Genomic DNA, 14,013 nt, shown 5'->3' with positions numbered 1-14,013 from the left:
AGCTTTGTAGAGCCCCAACCCGTTTGCAGCCTGACGTTATTCAAATGTGCGCGTATAGCATATCAGTCAAGAATGAGTCGAAACGCATCACATGATCGCTCATTTATCGCGCAAGTCATAACGCAAGCCCGAGCCCGGACCGGGCTAGATTCAAATGATAAAAATTATGCCCGAACCCGCTCAAACCGGTCCCGACGAGTTCGGGCAAAGATTCCTAGCTCTAGTGCAATCATGCTTGGAAGGAAAAAGAGACTGGACGTGTGGTCCCATTTCCATTATTTATAAGCAGAGAAAAAGTCACAATGCTTCGTTTTGATGGATGGGAATATGTGCGGGAACATTGACCTCAGCCACCCAAATATTAAGCTAAGCTAACTGGTCTGGCTCGCATCTGAATGCATTGGTAAACTAGCAGCTAGCATCCATGCAAGTAGCCTGTTTCTAATTAATATGTAAAAGAAATCAAGTGCACATTAAGTGTGTATTGAAACAACAGACAAGACACTTAGCAAAGTTGCATTGAAGATGAATTCATTCAATTCGATTTAATCAGTATGTTAGCTGTGGAACACAAGTGAACTGGAATTAATAAACAAAAAAAATATTCCTGAAATAAATAGAAAAAGACTAAAACTGGACTAAAATACCCTGTGTTCACGTTAGACTAAAATTTTGAGACTTTTAGTCGACTAAAATGATTTGTGAAGGACTAAAAGTGACTAAGACTAAGAATGAACTTTGACACAAGACTAAGACTAGATTGAAAAATGAGTGACAAAATTAACACTGGTGTTGAGAAGTAATTGTTAGAGCTGCATAGTGAGGCACACATCTTCTAGTTAGACTTATGCTGGCACCGGAGCTGTTGCATGCCCACCTCCATAAATTGTCAGATAAAGAGAGCAACAAACTTGCCAGCAAATGAGTGGGGGGACAAGTTAAACTTGTTCATTTGCATATACTACCCTAAATCAGAAAAGTTTCTTTTAAGTAATTAATGTAGGCGACTCCAGTTCCACCAACCAAGCAAAATATCAGGTGTGATGCGCTTTAGCTGACCCAGAACCCTCTAAAGGATTAGCAGCTAATGGAAAATGTTAAAAATAATACTGCCCATTGCTTTGGCCTCATCTGTCATTATTAAACAAATAACCAAAAACCAAAAAGATTACATATAATTCTCTGCAATTTATAAGCTTTTATAAATGACTTCATTTAAATCTAAACATGCCGGGCACCCAAAGTTAAACCAAACCCATTCTTGTATCAGGACAATTTCCAACAGCATACAAATACTCATTATGAAGTGAAAAACTAAAATGTGCAGCTCGGTCTGCTGACAAGACTTTTTTTTTTTTTTCTTTTACTGGTTTTTATTGATGAGTCTGTGCAGACCTCCAGAATGTGGTCAGGGTGAGTCCTGTGCGCCATCTGTTCATTAAAAATTGGGCTGCATGGACACTAAACTGTGTTGGTGGATAAGTTTGAAATATTGGGGGGAAGGAACAGTTTAAAAAGCAGTGAGCTGGTTAGATGAGAAGCCGCAGGGTTTCAGTAAATTCACTTTCCAACACATCATCGAGACAGGAAAACACCTTTTACTTTGTACTTCCTTGTCCGACCTGTCATGCTATGTTGAATCTTTGGTTTCTTGTTGGATAAAACCATTTTTTAACTCAGCGAGAAGGCGAATAAATCCCAAAATATCAAACTACACCTTTTGAAGTCGATGCAAACCATGTAAAATCAAACAAGGTGCAGGATTTCTCCATGTCATGGTTGAAGTGAGTTATGATTATGGACCTTACATCATTTTTTCCCCCATCTTATTAGTCGCTGCAAAGATTTCCTGCCAGCCAATGAGTTTGTATTTGGCAATTCAGAGATATAAGACAACAGTCCTGGATCAGGGCTACATTTAAAGCTGCCAAACACTTCAGCGGCTCCATCTTCAAAATGACATTGACAAATTGGCATTATTCAAGCTGCATTATTGTAAGAATATTTCCATGTGATAAAATAGTGCAGCTATAAAAAGAAATCAGTAGATTGTTATGGTATTTACAAGACCTCTCATCCTCACTATTTTCCACATTTGTCTGGCTACTAGTGTGTTCCTTAATTTAGAAGAATTGGACAAACCTGGGAACCAGAGCAAACTTTAGGCAATCTACTGTATTTACTGCAGCCTCTCAGAAAGCCACATCACTCCTTGGGTTCCTTTGACTTCGTCTCCTGACCTCCACTGACACCAAGAGATCTAACTGTGACTCTTTAGTGCGCAGCGACATCTGCTGGTGGATGAAGGAGTAGCTCAACTAAACAACCACCTACCAAGGAAACCAACACTGGTCCCATTTATAAGGTTGAGCTGGAGTGAGAGTAGAGAACTTTAGTTTTGCTGAATTAAACAAAGTAATCCTGAGGACAATATAACAGCTACATATCTTTAGACTTGAAGTTAGTGCTGAAACATGTTAATTTGTTGATTAGTTTATCAAAAAATAAGTTGATTGGCAGTAACTTTGATAATCTGTTAATTGTTTTATTCAAATATTTGTTTTTTTGTGAGAATTTGCTGTTCTTCTGTTGAAAATCGTTACTTATACCATTTATCCATAAATGTGTGAGTTGCAGCTCCTCTATAAATTCAATCCACATATGAATCTTTGGTTTGAGATGTAAAGTAAACAATAATTTCATGAGTTGGTGAATTCTAATCAGTAATCAACCTTTTTTCCTGCTAATATCTTGACAACCAGTGCCTTAGCCCATTGATTTTTGCAGATACTTTATTTTATTTAAGCGTTATCTGATATAATGAGTCAAATTTCTTCATGTAACCTAAAATCACAACTTTGCCTGAGAGATGTTAATCAGATGTTAACTTCCCGACACAAACCCAGTTTCATTTTGACAAAAAGAAAAGACATGAATGGAGAGGTGTTTCAGTTTTTATTTAAAGATACTAAATAAATATAGCACCATTTCTGAGGAGATATCACTGGAGGAAACAGGAACATGTTTGTAAGGAAGAAGCCATTACCTGCTTATAATTTCAATGATAACTGTAGCTCACCTGGTTGCTATAGTTCATTAAAACAATGTGATGTTTTTGGGTCTATATCAACAACAATGTATATTCCAGTCTGACATGTAGCTCTCAGGTTCTAAATAAGGACAATACAGACATGCAGTGAGATAATATAAAACATCCACATGAAGACAGACATCGGACTTCAAAGTGACTCGTTGCACTAAATGATGCCACCATCATTCGTTGACTGTACAGACTTCTGCTGGGAGGAAAAGGTTTTTAAGCTCCTGTTATGTTACAGCTCTGGACTATAGTGACTCTTTAATGATAATTTCGTTCTCAACTTAAAAAAAAACAAAACAAAAAAAAGGCGTAAATATAATATGTAAAGAAAAAAATGACAAAAGAGGGAAAAAGACTATTTTGTTTGTTGTTGTTCAGAAGTGTTATAAAGACAACTTAAGCTACTGTATCTCTCTGTCTCTACTGTCTTATTCTTATACGAGAAAGGAAAGAACTAAAAAAGCCTGTAATGCTACTCAAGTCAAGTCATTGGGTGGATTTGTTTTAAAAAGTAACCAGAGGGAGGCGCTTTATTCCTGGGAAAGTTTACACAGCAAAAGTTCAGAGACAGAAGGTAAGCATGGCCTCACTGAATGCACCTCGCAAAGGTAGACAGGGCTGAATTTCATTATAAAGTACAGCTGTTCATGGTATTATGTCCCCCCCTCCCCCCTGTCTACTTACTGAAAACATTATCTTAGTGTTGTAGCTTATGATTTAATATCTTCAGCACCAACATCCATTTTTTGACCTGTCCAAGAACTTTTATGTGTAAATTGTACCAGCATTCAACAACATGTACTACGTTTCTAACATACATCAATATAATGAGTTTTCTCTCGTTTCCTGAACAGCTAACACTTTAGGAGTGCAGCTTCATCTTGTTTAATCTATCAGAATTATTCCCAGCCCCTTCGTTATACTGTAACGACTGGCAGTTTTCCATCTCTGAGCTGTCTGGAACATATCACTTTCACTCCCTTCTTCTACTTTCTGAAGTTTCCGAGCTGAACACCCCTTCGTCCGCTCACGCAGCGAAAGGTGGCTGGCTGGATGTCCCAGTATTTAACAGGGTTGGCAAACAGACTGATGCCTGTATACAGGTTCTTCTTGATACTGGGCCTGCTGGGACAGAAGTCGTTGACTCCCACGCTGCTGATTTTGTTGCCATGGAGGAAAACCACCTAAACAGACGAGAGAGGATTTGATCAGTTGTTTTCCTGCCTTGTCTGTAAACCAACCGTGTTTAAGATCTCCAGAAACTGACGTGTTTGAGACAGCTGAAAAGTTAGAATAACATATTACTGCTATCCTTCATTCCTTATGTGACAGTGTAGTGTAGTATAAGTTTCACATCAAGGGTTTTCCAGGGATCAAGGGATCTAGCGGTGTAGTTGCGGATTGCAATGCTGTCATCTTATCCTCTCCTTCCTCGCTTGTGGGAGAAACTACAGTGACCAGGAACTGCATGGAAAATGTAAAAGGCCCTATGTAGAGCCAGTGTTTGGTTTGTCTGTTCTGGGCTACTCTAGAAACATGGTGGTTCAACACGCCTCTATTGAGTAAAGTGAAATAGTTTAGGTATCTTTTGAGGGTGAGATGGAGCTGGAGATGGAGGTTGACAGATGGATGAAGGACTTTGGTGGTAAAGAGGGAGTTGTTCTGTCAACTAAACCCAGCTGAATTTGTCAGTTTTTATGACATGCACTTTAATCTACAGTACTACTGATCCTGGTCAAAGTGCCAGGTTTGTTACAGTGTCTATATCTCACCTGGAGGTAGCGCAGGGAGCTGAGGCCTGGTGGGACCTTTTTCAAACGGTTGTTGTCCAGGTGGATCTCACGAACGTTCGGGATGGTGGCAAAGCTGCCATTTTCTACAGACTTGATCTGGTTAAAGCCTAGTCTTAGCCTGCAAACAATAACAAAATATAGTTAACAGGTATCAATTTACAGCAGGGAAGAAAAACACTTAAACCTGAAGACGAGTCTGCAGAAAATGTTGACTGATTGGAAAATGTTACTTTCTAGGATGAAATGTGGCTTTTCACCTCAGCAGATTTTTATATCTGATGAAGTCTTCTATTTCCACCTTGATGATCTTGTTGTAGTCCAGGTTCAGCTCTGTCATGCTGGTTGGGAAGTCTGGGAGATACAAAACACATAACCAATGTAAAGGGTAAACAATTTGAAAACAAACCTGTTGAGCCAAAGCTTCATTTTAACAGAGATTAAGCAGTGTTTATGCCTCATTTAGCTCTACAGTTGAGGTCCAGTATAGTAAAGCTGTAGGTGGGTGACTGGAGGAGAAAAAAAGAGTTAGTCATTTATTTGTTTAAATCATCACAGTGATATTCTACCTTTTGGTATAGCAGTTAGTTTGGCCTCCGCCATACCGACGTACAGGGTTGACAAGCCGTTAAATGCTCCCAGCTCGATCCCACTGTTGGCCAGAGGGTTGGCGCCCAGCTCTGTTTGGACAAGCACAAAACATCTGGTTTAATTACTGAATGATCTATTGATAACTAGTAAAAGTTTGGCATTGTTTTAAATAAAATCAGTTCAGCCAGTTATTGTCGATAATATTCTCTCAGTCTTTCCTTCTTTCATTAGTAATTTAAATGTGAGCCAATGTTCTTGTTTTACTTAAGATGAACTCCCAACACAGTTGCATGATAAGTAACACTTATCCTTTTAGCCAATCAGTAATTAGACTTAATTCTAGTATAAACACATCAGAGTCCCCTGATATACTCTGAATCAAATGTAGACGTGAACAGCAGGGCTGACACGGACATGTTCCCATACATGTTGTCTGCGTATTCCTCAAGAGAGCCCTTGCAGATGTAACCAGATGAGATTCACATCATGACCTTCGCAGATATGCAGATGGGAAAAATACTCAATGTGTCACAGACAGAAGAGGTTGTTATTGTTGCTGTGCAACTCTGTCCCACTCAGTAGATAGCCGCCCACCTTGTTTTTCCTTGCCACTGTCGCCAAGTGCTTGCTCATGGTGGGAATAGTTGGGTCTAACATACAGTGAAGAGTTGCTCTATATGAAAAGTGTCCTGAGATAGCTTCTGTTGTAGCTTAGACTGCAAAAATGAAATAAAATTGAACTGAATCATCAGGAAAGAGATCAGAGTGGATCATTGGATGATTGGGTGTTTGCCACCTCGTGGTTAATGTTGCATTAAGTGTGAACACAATCTTTTCTTTACCTGCCTGAATTTACTCACACTTTAACCAGCCTGACTTTGGCACTGGATCCCGTCTCCTAACAACAGTCAGTGTTGTTTATTTTTACCAGTTCCACCATCTTTCCCCTAGCCTCATGCCAGCCTATGCTTCTTGATGTGTTAGTACTTCTATCTTCTTTATAATTTGGTTTGTTGTGCACCAAAACACAAAGGAAAATTCCTGAATATAATGGTGGTAAATCAGGTTTTAGGACTTGGATAAGTCAGTCATCAGTGTAGAAGTTTATTCATTACTTCTCTGGTTAAAGCATCCGTATATCAATGAAATGAACTGCTGCTGTTTGGGTTGAATAAAAACCTGTAGACTTATTCTTGGCACAGAACTTGACACTTGAGTACACTCCAAATGGCCTTCAAGTACAAGTAGTATTAATTATAGCTGATCTGACACAAAAAGCTTGGACCAGGTCTTACCCAGCACGTGGAGTTTCCTCAGGCCTTTAAACGCGTCCTTCTGAATTTTGTTGATCTTGTTTTCGTGGAAGCGGAGCTCGACAACATTGGGAGGCAGGTTTGCGGGGATCTCAGTCAGCAGGTTGTAGGAGAGGTACAGCAGTCTGAGATGGTTCAGGTGTCTGAAGGCCTTGGGGTGGATCTTAGAGATCTTGTTGTTGATCAGAAACAGGCCCTGTTGTAGGAGAAATGAATAGATTTGAACTGCATTTCTTACAGCAGGTGTAAGAAGAAACGGTTGATGGCAAGTCAGTGTTTAAGCACAAAGCTGTGGTTGTAGATTGTTTTTAGAGTACATTGTAATCCAGAGTTGTAGGCATTTCCAGCTGGAAAAACATTGGCTCGATCAAAGACAGAGCCGCTGTTACTGCCCCTGCTCCTTAACTGGGAGTTTGATCCAGAGCCACTTTCATCTCGTAAGGCTTCATTTAGATTTAGACCGATAATACTGAGCTATTTCTTCAAATCCGGTTTAAAAGCTACAAGATGGTATTGTCATTTGCATGTATCTTGAGTCTGAATGTAACTCGTTTAAAGTTCTCCAAGTCTCCAAGGTATTTTTTTTTATGCCATAGTAGGAAGTTGTGGGTTGATCACTGGATCTCTTTTGTTCTGTTTTGTTGATGTTGGGTGTAGGAGTGGTTAACAATTCACATGAGATTCACATTCACATCAATTTCTATCTTTTACGATTCTGAATCGATTCACAGATTCCAAAAATGGAAGAAAATCGCTTGTTCCAGTTTAATTTTGAAAGACTAACAAGTTTACAGAGTTGTAGATCACAATGGGCTTCACTTGTTTTTATGTTCCCCACAACGCAGCAGAACACCGATACTCAAACACATGGACCAACTTCTGTTTTATAACACACGTTTCATGCCAGGGATGTTAAATCAGCTAATTCTGGTAGTAGTCAAGTAAGTAAAGTTTTGTGGATCTTTGACCTTTTCGTTTATAATGTGAAATTTCTCAGCATAAACTCATTCAAATACATTCATGGTTCCCAAACAATGTATTGTTTAGTCCACTGGTTCTCAAACTATAGTACATGCACCACTGGTGGTATGCGATCTTCCTCTAGTGTAACATGTGCATATAATGATGATTAGCTACGACCCAAAATGTGACATAAAGATCATATGCGTAGGTAAAATTAAGACACTGCAATCCAAATGGAAAATATTAGTGTGTATCAGAGGTACCTCTTTAACACCAAATAAGCTCTGGTTCTTGAAGCGTTCCACACTACACTGATATATTTTAACATCTGTCATGATCATGATAATTTCAGATGATGTTTTTTCTGAGGTGGTACGTGGAGTAAAAAGTTTGAGAAACACTGGTGTAGACATTGTCCTGTCACCACAAGACATGTAAACAAATACTGGAGAAGGACTCGCATTACATTTTGTGCTCATCATGTTTCCCACAAAATGACTGTGGTCGTTCTGACTTATCATCTAGTGCCAGCATCAGTTCAAAATATCCATTTGTCCAATGCTATAAATTATGAAAAAACTAAAACAATAACTTCTGATTCCCTGCACGCTCATGCCTCACTTCACGCAACCTAATTTGACCCAGATCGAGGACTGAAGCTTCTCCTGCGGCTCTGCTAACTTGCAGCTTTCACTGTGTGGGCTGTGTAGACTCAGTGCTAACTCGTCCTTTCTTCAACTAGCTTCTTCTCTTGTTATGTGGTACATGGCTAGTATTTCCTTGAATTGGACAAATTTGTGGTCTAGATGCAGTGAAATAGAAACTGCACTGTGCTGATGTTTGGAACTGGTACTTATTTGCTTGTGTAGATTGGTTTCATCAGGTGGATTGATGTTGTTCTTGACTTTTTTAACTTCAGACATGTCCTGACGGTTAGGTCTGTTTGATGTTAACAGGGGTTGTGGTGTTCATTTCTACATGCAGACTAAATTAGATCTGAAGGTTTCTCTTACATAAAGCTTGTGGAGGCCTTTAAAGTCATCCTCCTTGATCTCAGTGATATCATTGTTTTGGAGGTCGAGGATCACAGTGTCTTCAGGAATCTTCTCTGGAACAGAGATCTGACCTGTTGGCAGAAACACAAATCTCTGATTAAAGACCAGAGATGGACTATAAGTGATGAAAATCAAAGCATATGTAATCATACACAACAACAGAGACAATGCCACAAGCCACTGTCGTCTGTCTGGTTTGGTTTGATTGTGACGTGACTGATGTATTTTTAGTTAGTTTAGTATCATAGGGTTAGCTGGTAATGTTACAGTAAACAGAGATTAAAGTCAATCATTGGGTGAGGGCTCCGCTTTCCTGTGAGTAGCTGAGTTGTGCCATTCTAGACGGTGGATGTGATAATTTTATTGGTAATAATTGATAATTTTATTGACGAAAAAGCAGTGTAGTACACACAGATGCAGCTTCTCCAGCCTGAGCCTTCAGTAAGGGACCCAAAAATAATACTTTTTTCCCATTAGTTTACATTGTGAAAGAAGTGGCTGTGAAACGGTGGCTGAAACCACCGCAAGTTGACTCGTTTCACTATGAGAATTCAAATTAGCCGAGGACTAAACTGGAAGTTAAGCTGCTTGGCCCAGGGAAGTGTCTACTGTGTTTGTTCAATGGGGAAGATTTAAGTAGGTGCGATGTCTGGAAATACAAACTTTTTTGGCTTCATGTGCCACTGAGCAGCCTCCACAAGAATGGATAGAGCCTCCAATGTTGTATCTAATTCTCTATACAAGTCCGCCTAGGAGAATGCAGTCGCCCTGTCAATTTGAAATGGCCATTGGCCTTACTATGTGCATTGTCTTTGGTAAGAAGTTTGCTGTGAAAAACCTCTGTGGATATGTGGATCCTGGTGTGTTCATGCTGTGTGTGTTCTAACCTTGGTCTGAGCATTGCATCACTCTGGGTGAGCAATGGCAACCAGACGGACAGTCCTCATCTTCATCATCAAGATCATTGTCATCGTCGTCTTCTTCTTCTTCGTCGTCATCATCGTCATCCGAATCAGCCATCATGATGTCATAGTGTTTCATGAACTCCATGACGTTGATTGGCTCGTAGGGTTTGGCGTTGCCTAGTGCCAGCAGGCAAAGCAGGAGGAAGACCCTCATGGTTAGGCCGGTCAGTCAGACAGCAACCAGGGAGAGCTGTAGGAGAAGACAGATGTTAGGTCAGATCTAAAACTAATGACCGAGCGGTAGAAATGGTTTGCTTGTTTGTTTGTTTGCCAACATAACAGAGCAGAGATGCACTGGAGAGTGCCTCAGTTTACATTGTCCACATGAATGTGATGTAATGAAGTTTGTGATAGCTCCAATTTTACAAGCTGTGACGTATAAAGGCAACTTTTTAGAAATGCTAAATTCTGTTGAACTTCTTGATGTGGATACTCTCAGCCGTTTACTAAATGTTTTTTTAAGCCATCCTGAGAAAGACAAACTCTTACACAACATTGACAGCATCGATTTCGCATCCGGTTTAGCCACAAGGTATTAAAAGGTATTCATCCCGATCTGATATACATCTCGGAAAATGATTTCATCTAGTGGTTTAGTTGTCGACTGCTTCTCCTGACGCCCTCTCCTGTCAGTGTTTGCCCTTTCTGGGCTTCTGCAGAAACATGGCTGTCCAGCATTGCAGACTCCATGGAAGAGCCCCCCTAAATGTTACAGCGGACCTTTAACAGACTGACAATCACTATTATTCTCATGCTCATCCTTGTTTTTTGTCATTTAATTACTTTAATACTTTCTGAAATATTTAATGTGAATGGGAGGAACTGTCTGAGTCACTCAGTTACCATCACCGTTGCAACTGTTGTGCAGGGGGATGATTGAGTGGTCTGTTGTGTCACATTGGCTTTAATTACAGATATAAATGTTTATCTACAAATACAGGCGCAGTTGTTGCTTCCGACCATTGTAACATTTTAAACTGTAACTGTTTTCTGGGCTCCTTTCATTGCTTCCTGCCTCTCGTGTGAATCTCCAGTAAATGTCCAGCTTGACCCAGGAGTCCCTCGGCAGTTAACTGCAGTTTGTGGCTTCTTAACCGACATCGCGTACACGCGCATGCATAGACACACAGGCACGCAAACAACTAAACTGCTTTCAGCTCTTTACAGTGCTTGTAGAGCTTAGAACTGAGCTGTTTTACCTTCAGTCCAACTGATGACACCTCAGCTCCTTGTTAAGTCGTTACACGAAAACCCTCATTTCAACACTTTTGATCGCACCCTGCACACATAGTTATTACTGATGCATTACTGTATAATCAGTACTGTAAATGTCGCAGTTGTTTGAAATTGAGCTGATATCAACTGCTCATATAGTTTTATGTAGTTCAATCTATAACAATACATTATATTTCAACATCCTATCACATGTTTTGTATGTAAAATCTTCTCTTGTAACTGTAGCTGTCAAATAAATGTTAAAAAGTTCAATGTTTCTCCCTGAAATGAAGTACAAAGTAGCATAAAATGGAAATACTCAAGTAAAGTACCTCAAAAATGTAATTAACCACAGTACATTCAACCACTGGTGGTTACCATGGTAACGTGATGCAAGCATTTCTTTTCTTTTGTGGCTGTTTTTCCTATAAGAGCTTTTTAGTCTACTTAGTTGCAGCTCTTGAATGTTGCACTCACCCTGTATGAAACTCTGTGAGCTGCTGCTCAACAGTTAAAGTCACCAAATTAGCCTGATTTAGGAATGTATTGCTAAAACAGTGAATGGTGAAAGGGCGTGCAGAGTTCCTGAAGTGATCGGTTTCAGTAAGTGCTGCTCTCTTTCTTTTTTTCCGCGTTTCCATGAGGCTCTGAAAAACCTCGACTGGAAAGGGGCTCCTGCAGCCAACATAAATGTTTCTCCAGCTCTCACCTATTCAGCATCTGTGGTGATTCACAAAATGATTTATATCTTCCCCTATTACACACTCACATAGCCGGTACAGAGAGAGAGAGAGAGGAGGGGGGGCTGAGATTGTCTGGTTGCGTGCTTCTAGTAATCTTGATGGATTCTGAGCCCTTCAGTGGAGCAGTCAAGTCCACCCACAAATATGTGGTGGTGGTCGAGCATCGTGCTGCGACAGCAAATACCACACAGCGTTAGACCCTTCCTCTGCACCCACACGGTCTTTTGTTCCACATGTGCTCATTTAAGACAAAAGAGGTTGTTTCCTTTATGTATGGTTTGCAGCTTAGATGGGTTCTGCTTTGGCAACTTGGTGGTGGAGATAATTAGGTATAGATTATTAAACTGTCAGAAAATTTCCACTCCAGTTATAAACAAAGCTCAAGATGTGATGTCTTGTTTATATCCGAGTAACAATGTCCATTTCACAATGATCAGAAAAACAGCAAATTCCCACATTGTGGAGGCAACGCCATTAAAATAATCAACAACTAAATGATATAAAATCATTGCCAGGTAATTTTCTGTTGCTTTGTAATTGAAATAATTTGGATAATTTGAGGTGAGTCAGACAATTTCCTTCCTGTGTTTGTATTTACATGATTGTTATGACTGTACTCTGTGGAAAATCCACTTAGCATTTTTGTTAAATGAGATCAACATGAGCCAAAACTCCATGCAAGTAACACACAACATTCAGCATTCAACGTAAATCCCAATTATTAAACATTCTCTTCCATTCAGATCATGCATTTCACCTAAAATATGACAGACGTATAAACATTCCTGTAAACTGAGCTCGTTGTGCTCCACAATTTGCATGCAAATATAAGTCACTCAAAAATGATTCAATTTGAATTATTATCCATTAAAATGCATCAGTTTTACCCACAATACAGACACAGATCAGCTGCTGAAAAGAAGATTTGCAGACTAACATTTGCAGCCTCGTCCTGTGGTTTCACAGAGACTCCTCCACCACCTTTAAAGGTATTCAGCACGAGTCTTACAAACTGACCTAAACATCTCAGAGTTGCTGCATTCTCTGCAAATAAAACATGCCAGGATCGACCAGTTATACATCTTAGAAGATGATTTTGTTGTGTGTGTGTGTGTTTGTGTGTTAATAAATCCAGGGTGTGTCCTACCTCAGCCGTCAGGTGTGTTTGTGTCCTAGTATAAACCCCACACAGTGAGCAGAGGAGAAGCAGGGTCCAGCTGGAAGGCTGAGAGTTGGATCCTCAGTCAATACATTCCCACTGAACAGAGAACAGCATCACCCTCTCTCTCCAGAAAAAAAAAAAAAACGGCCCCCTGAACACCCCCGCCGACGGAAAACCTCTGCTGTTAGGGTGAGAGGTTCAGTTTCAGTTAAGAGCTCTTGACTCTGTCTGAGATCACACCATCTGTACTTCTCAGGGGCTAAGATTGAAAAGGCATTGTTAGGACTTCAGTCATGTGCTTTTCATCAGGAGCTTTGAAGTGATGCCAGGATAGTTAGCTTTAGACTCCTGAATGCTCAAATCTTTATATAGAACATACTGGTAGGTCTGTCACCTCCCCTCTCTTCACGGCCGACTGCCATATTAAATATTTTACATCGACATGGGTCCTACACTAAGGCCTGTTGGCATTCAGTTGAACATAGTCCATACAGCTGCTGCTGGAGCTGTTTGGGATTCTCAGTGAAACATCAACACTGGCTCAGGATGACAGATGGAGGTGAGCTGATGCCGTCTGTCATTTTGTTTAAGGAATTCCTTCGTTTGGCTGCTTGTAACCGACTTCCTCAAACACAGAGCATTGATAGAAATCAGTGGCATGAGGGCTGGAAGTACTTCTGATTTAGTGACGCTTGTCATCAGGTAGCAGTCAATCTTAATGATTAACAGGACAGCAATTATTGAACCCTATTACAGTATTGTTCCCAAAATATACCAAGGAACTGCCAAAAAAAACTTTTACATAAAAGTCTCGATGGGAACTTGACCAGGTCTGACTTCTTCATTCCTGGAAGAGTCTCATGACCAAACTATGAAAACTGGCATTATCGCACAGTCAGTGAGAACTGGTAGCTTTCTCCATGTGCCTCATAACATCCCGTCAGGATTACAGGAACGGGAAAGCCTAAAGCTTTATGTTTGCAGAAATGAGAAATACCTCCCAAGAATGGAAAAGCTAACAGGATCTCGCTCCCTCAGGGGCTCACGTGTTACACTATTACTTTTTCCATTCTGTGTTGGTATTTTCTGCTGAGCTGAGCTGGAACGGCATTCTGA

The 14,013-nt window shown here is 40.2% G+C and overlaps 2 protein-coding genes across 2 annotated transcripts in view; one reads left to right on the top strand and one right to left on the bottom strand.

The window, feature by feature from the left end:
* cenpp (centromere protein P) overlaps positions 1-14,013 on the top strand; it is a 93,547-nt gene that overhangs the window by 48,330 nt on the left and 31,204 nt on the right. The gene's annotated exons all lie outside the window — the stretch shown is intronic.
* Positions 2,804-13,410, bottom strand: aspn (asporin (LRR class 1)). Its single transcript, XM_010745554.3, has 8 exons — positions 12,883-13,410; positions 9,700-9,967; positions 8,771-8,883; positions 6,777-6,990; positions 5,460-5,570; positions 5,151-5,244; positions 4,873-5,011; positions 2,804-4,284 (listed from the first exon to the last, which is right to left on the bottom strand). Exons 2-8 carry the CDS (start codon positions 9,929-9,931, stop codon positions 4,087-4,089), a joined length of 1,101 nt encoding a protein of 366 aa, XP_010743856.1. The 5' UTR covers positions 9,932-9,967; positions 12,883-13,410; the 3' UTR covers positions 2,804-4,086.

The sequence above is a fragment of the Larimichthys crocea genome, chromosome VI (genome assembly GCF_000972845.2).
Source record: "Larimichthys crocea isolate SSNF chromosome VI, L_crocea_2.0, whole genome shotgun sequence".
NCBI classification, from domain to species: Eukaryota; Metazoa; Chordata; class Actinopteri; family Sciaenidae; genus Larimichthys; species Larimichthys crocea.
This window is presented reverse-complemented; position numbering and strand designations above follow the sequence as displayed.

Coding starts and splice junctions, on each gene's coding strand:
- aspn (XM_010745554.3), bottom strand. CDS start 9,931: ATGAGGGTCTTCCTCCTGCTTTGCCTGCTGGCACTAGGCAACGCCAAA. Junction 8,884..9,699: donor GATGCAATGCTCAGACCAAG/GTTAGAACACAC, acceptor TTCTGCCAACAG/GTCAGATCTCTGTTCCAGAG. Junction 5,245..5,459: donor ACTAACTGCTATACCAAAAG/GTAGAATATCAC, acceptor TGTATCTCCCAG/ACTTCCCAACCAGCATGACA.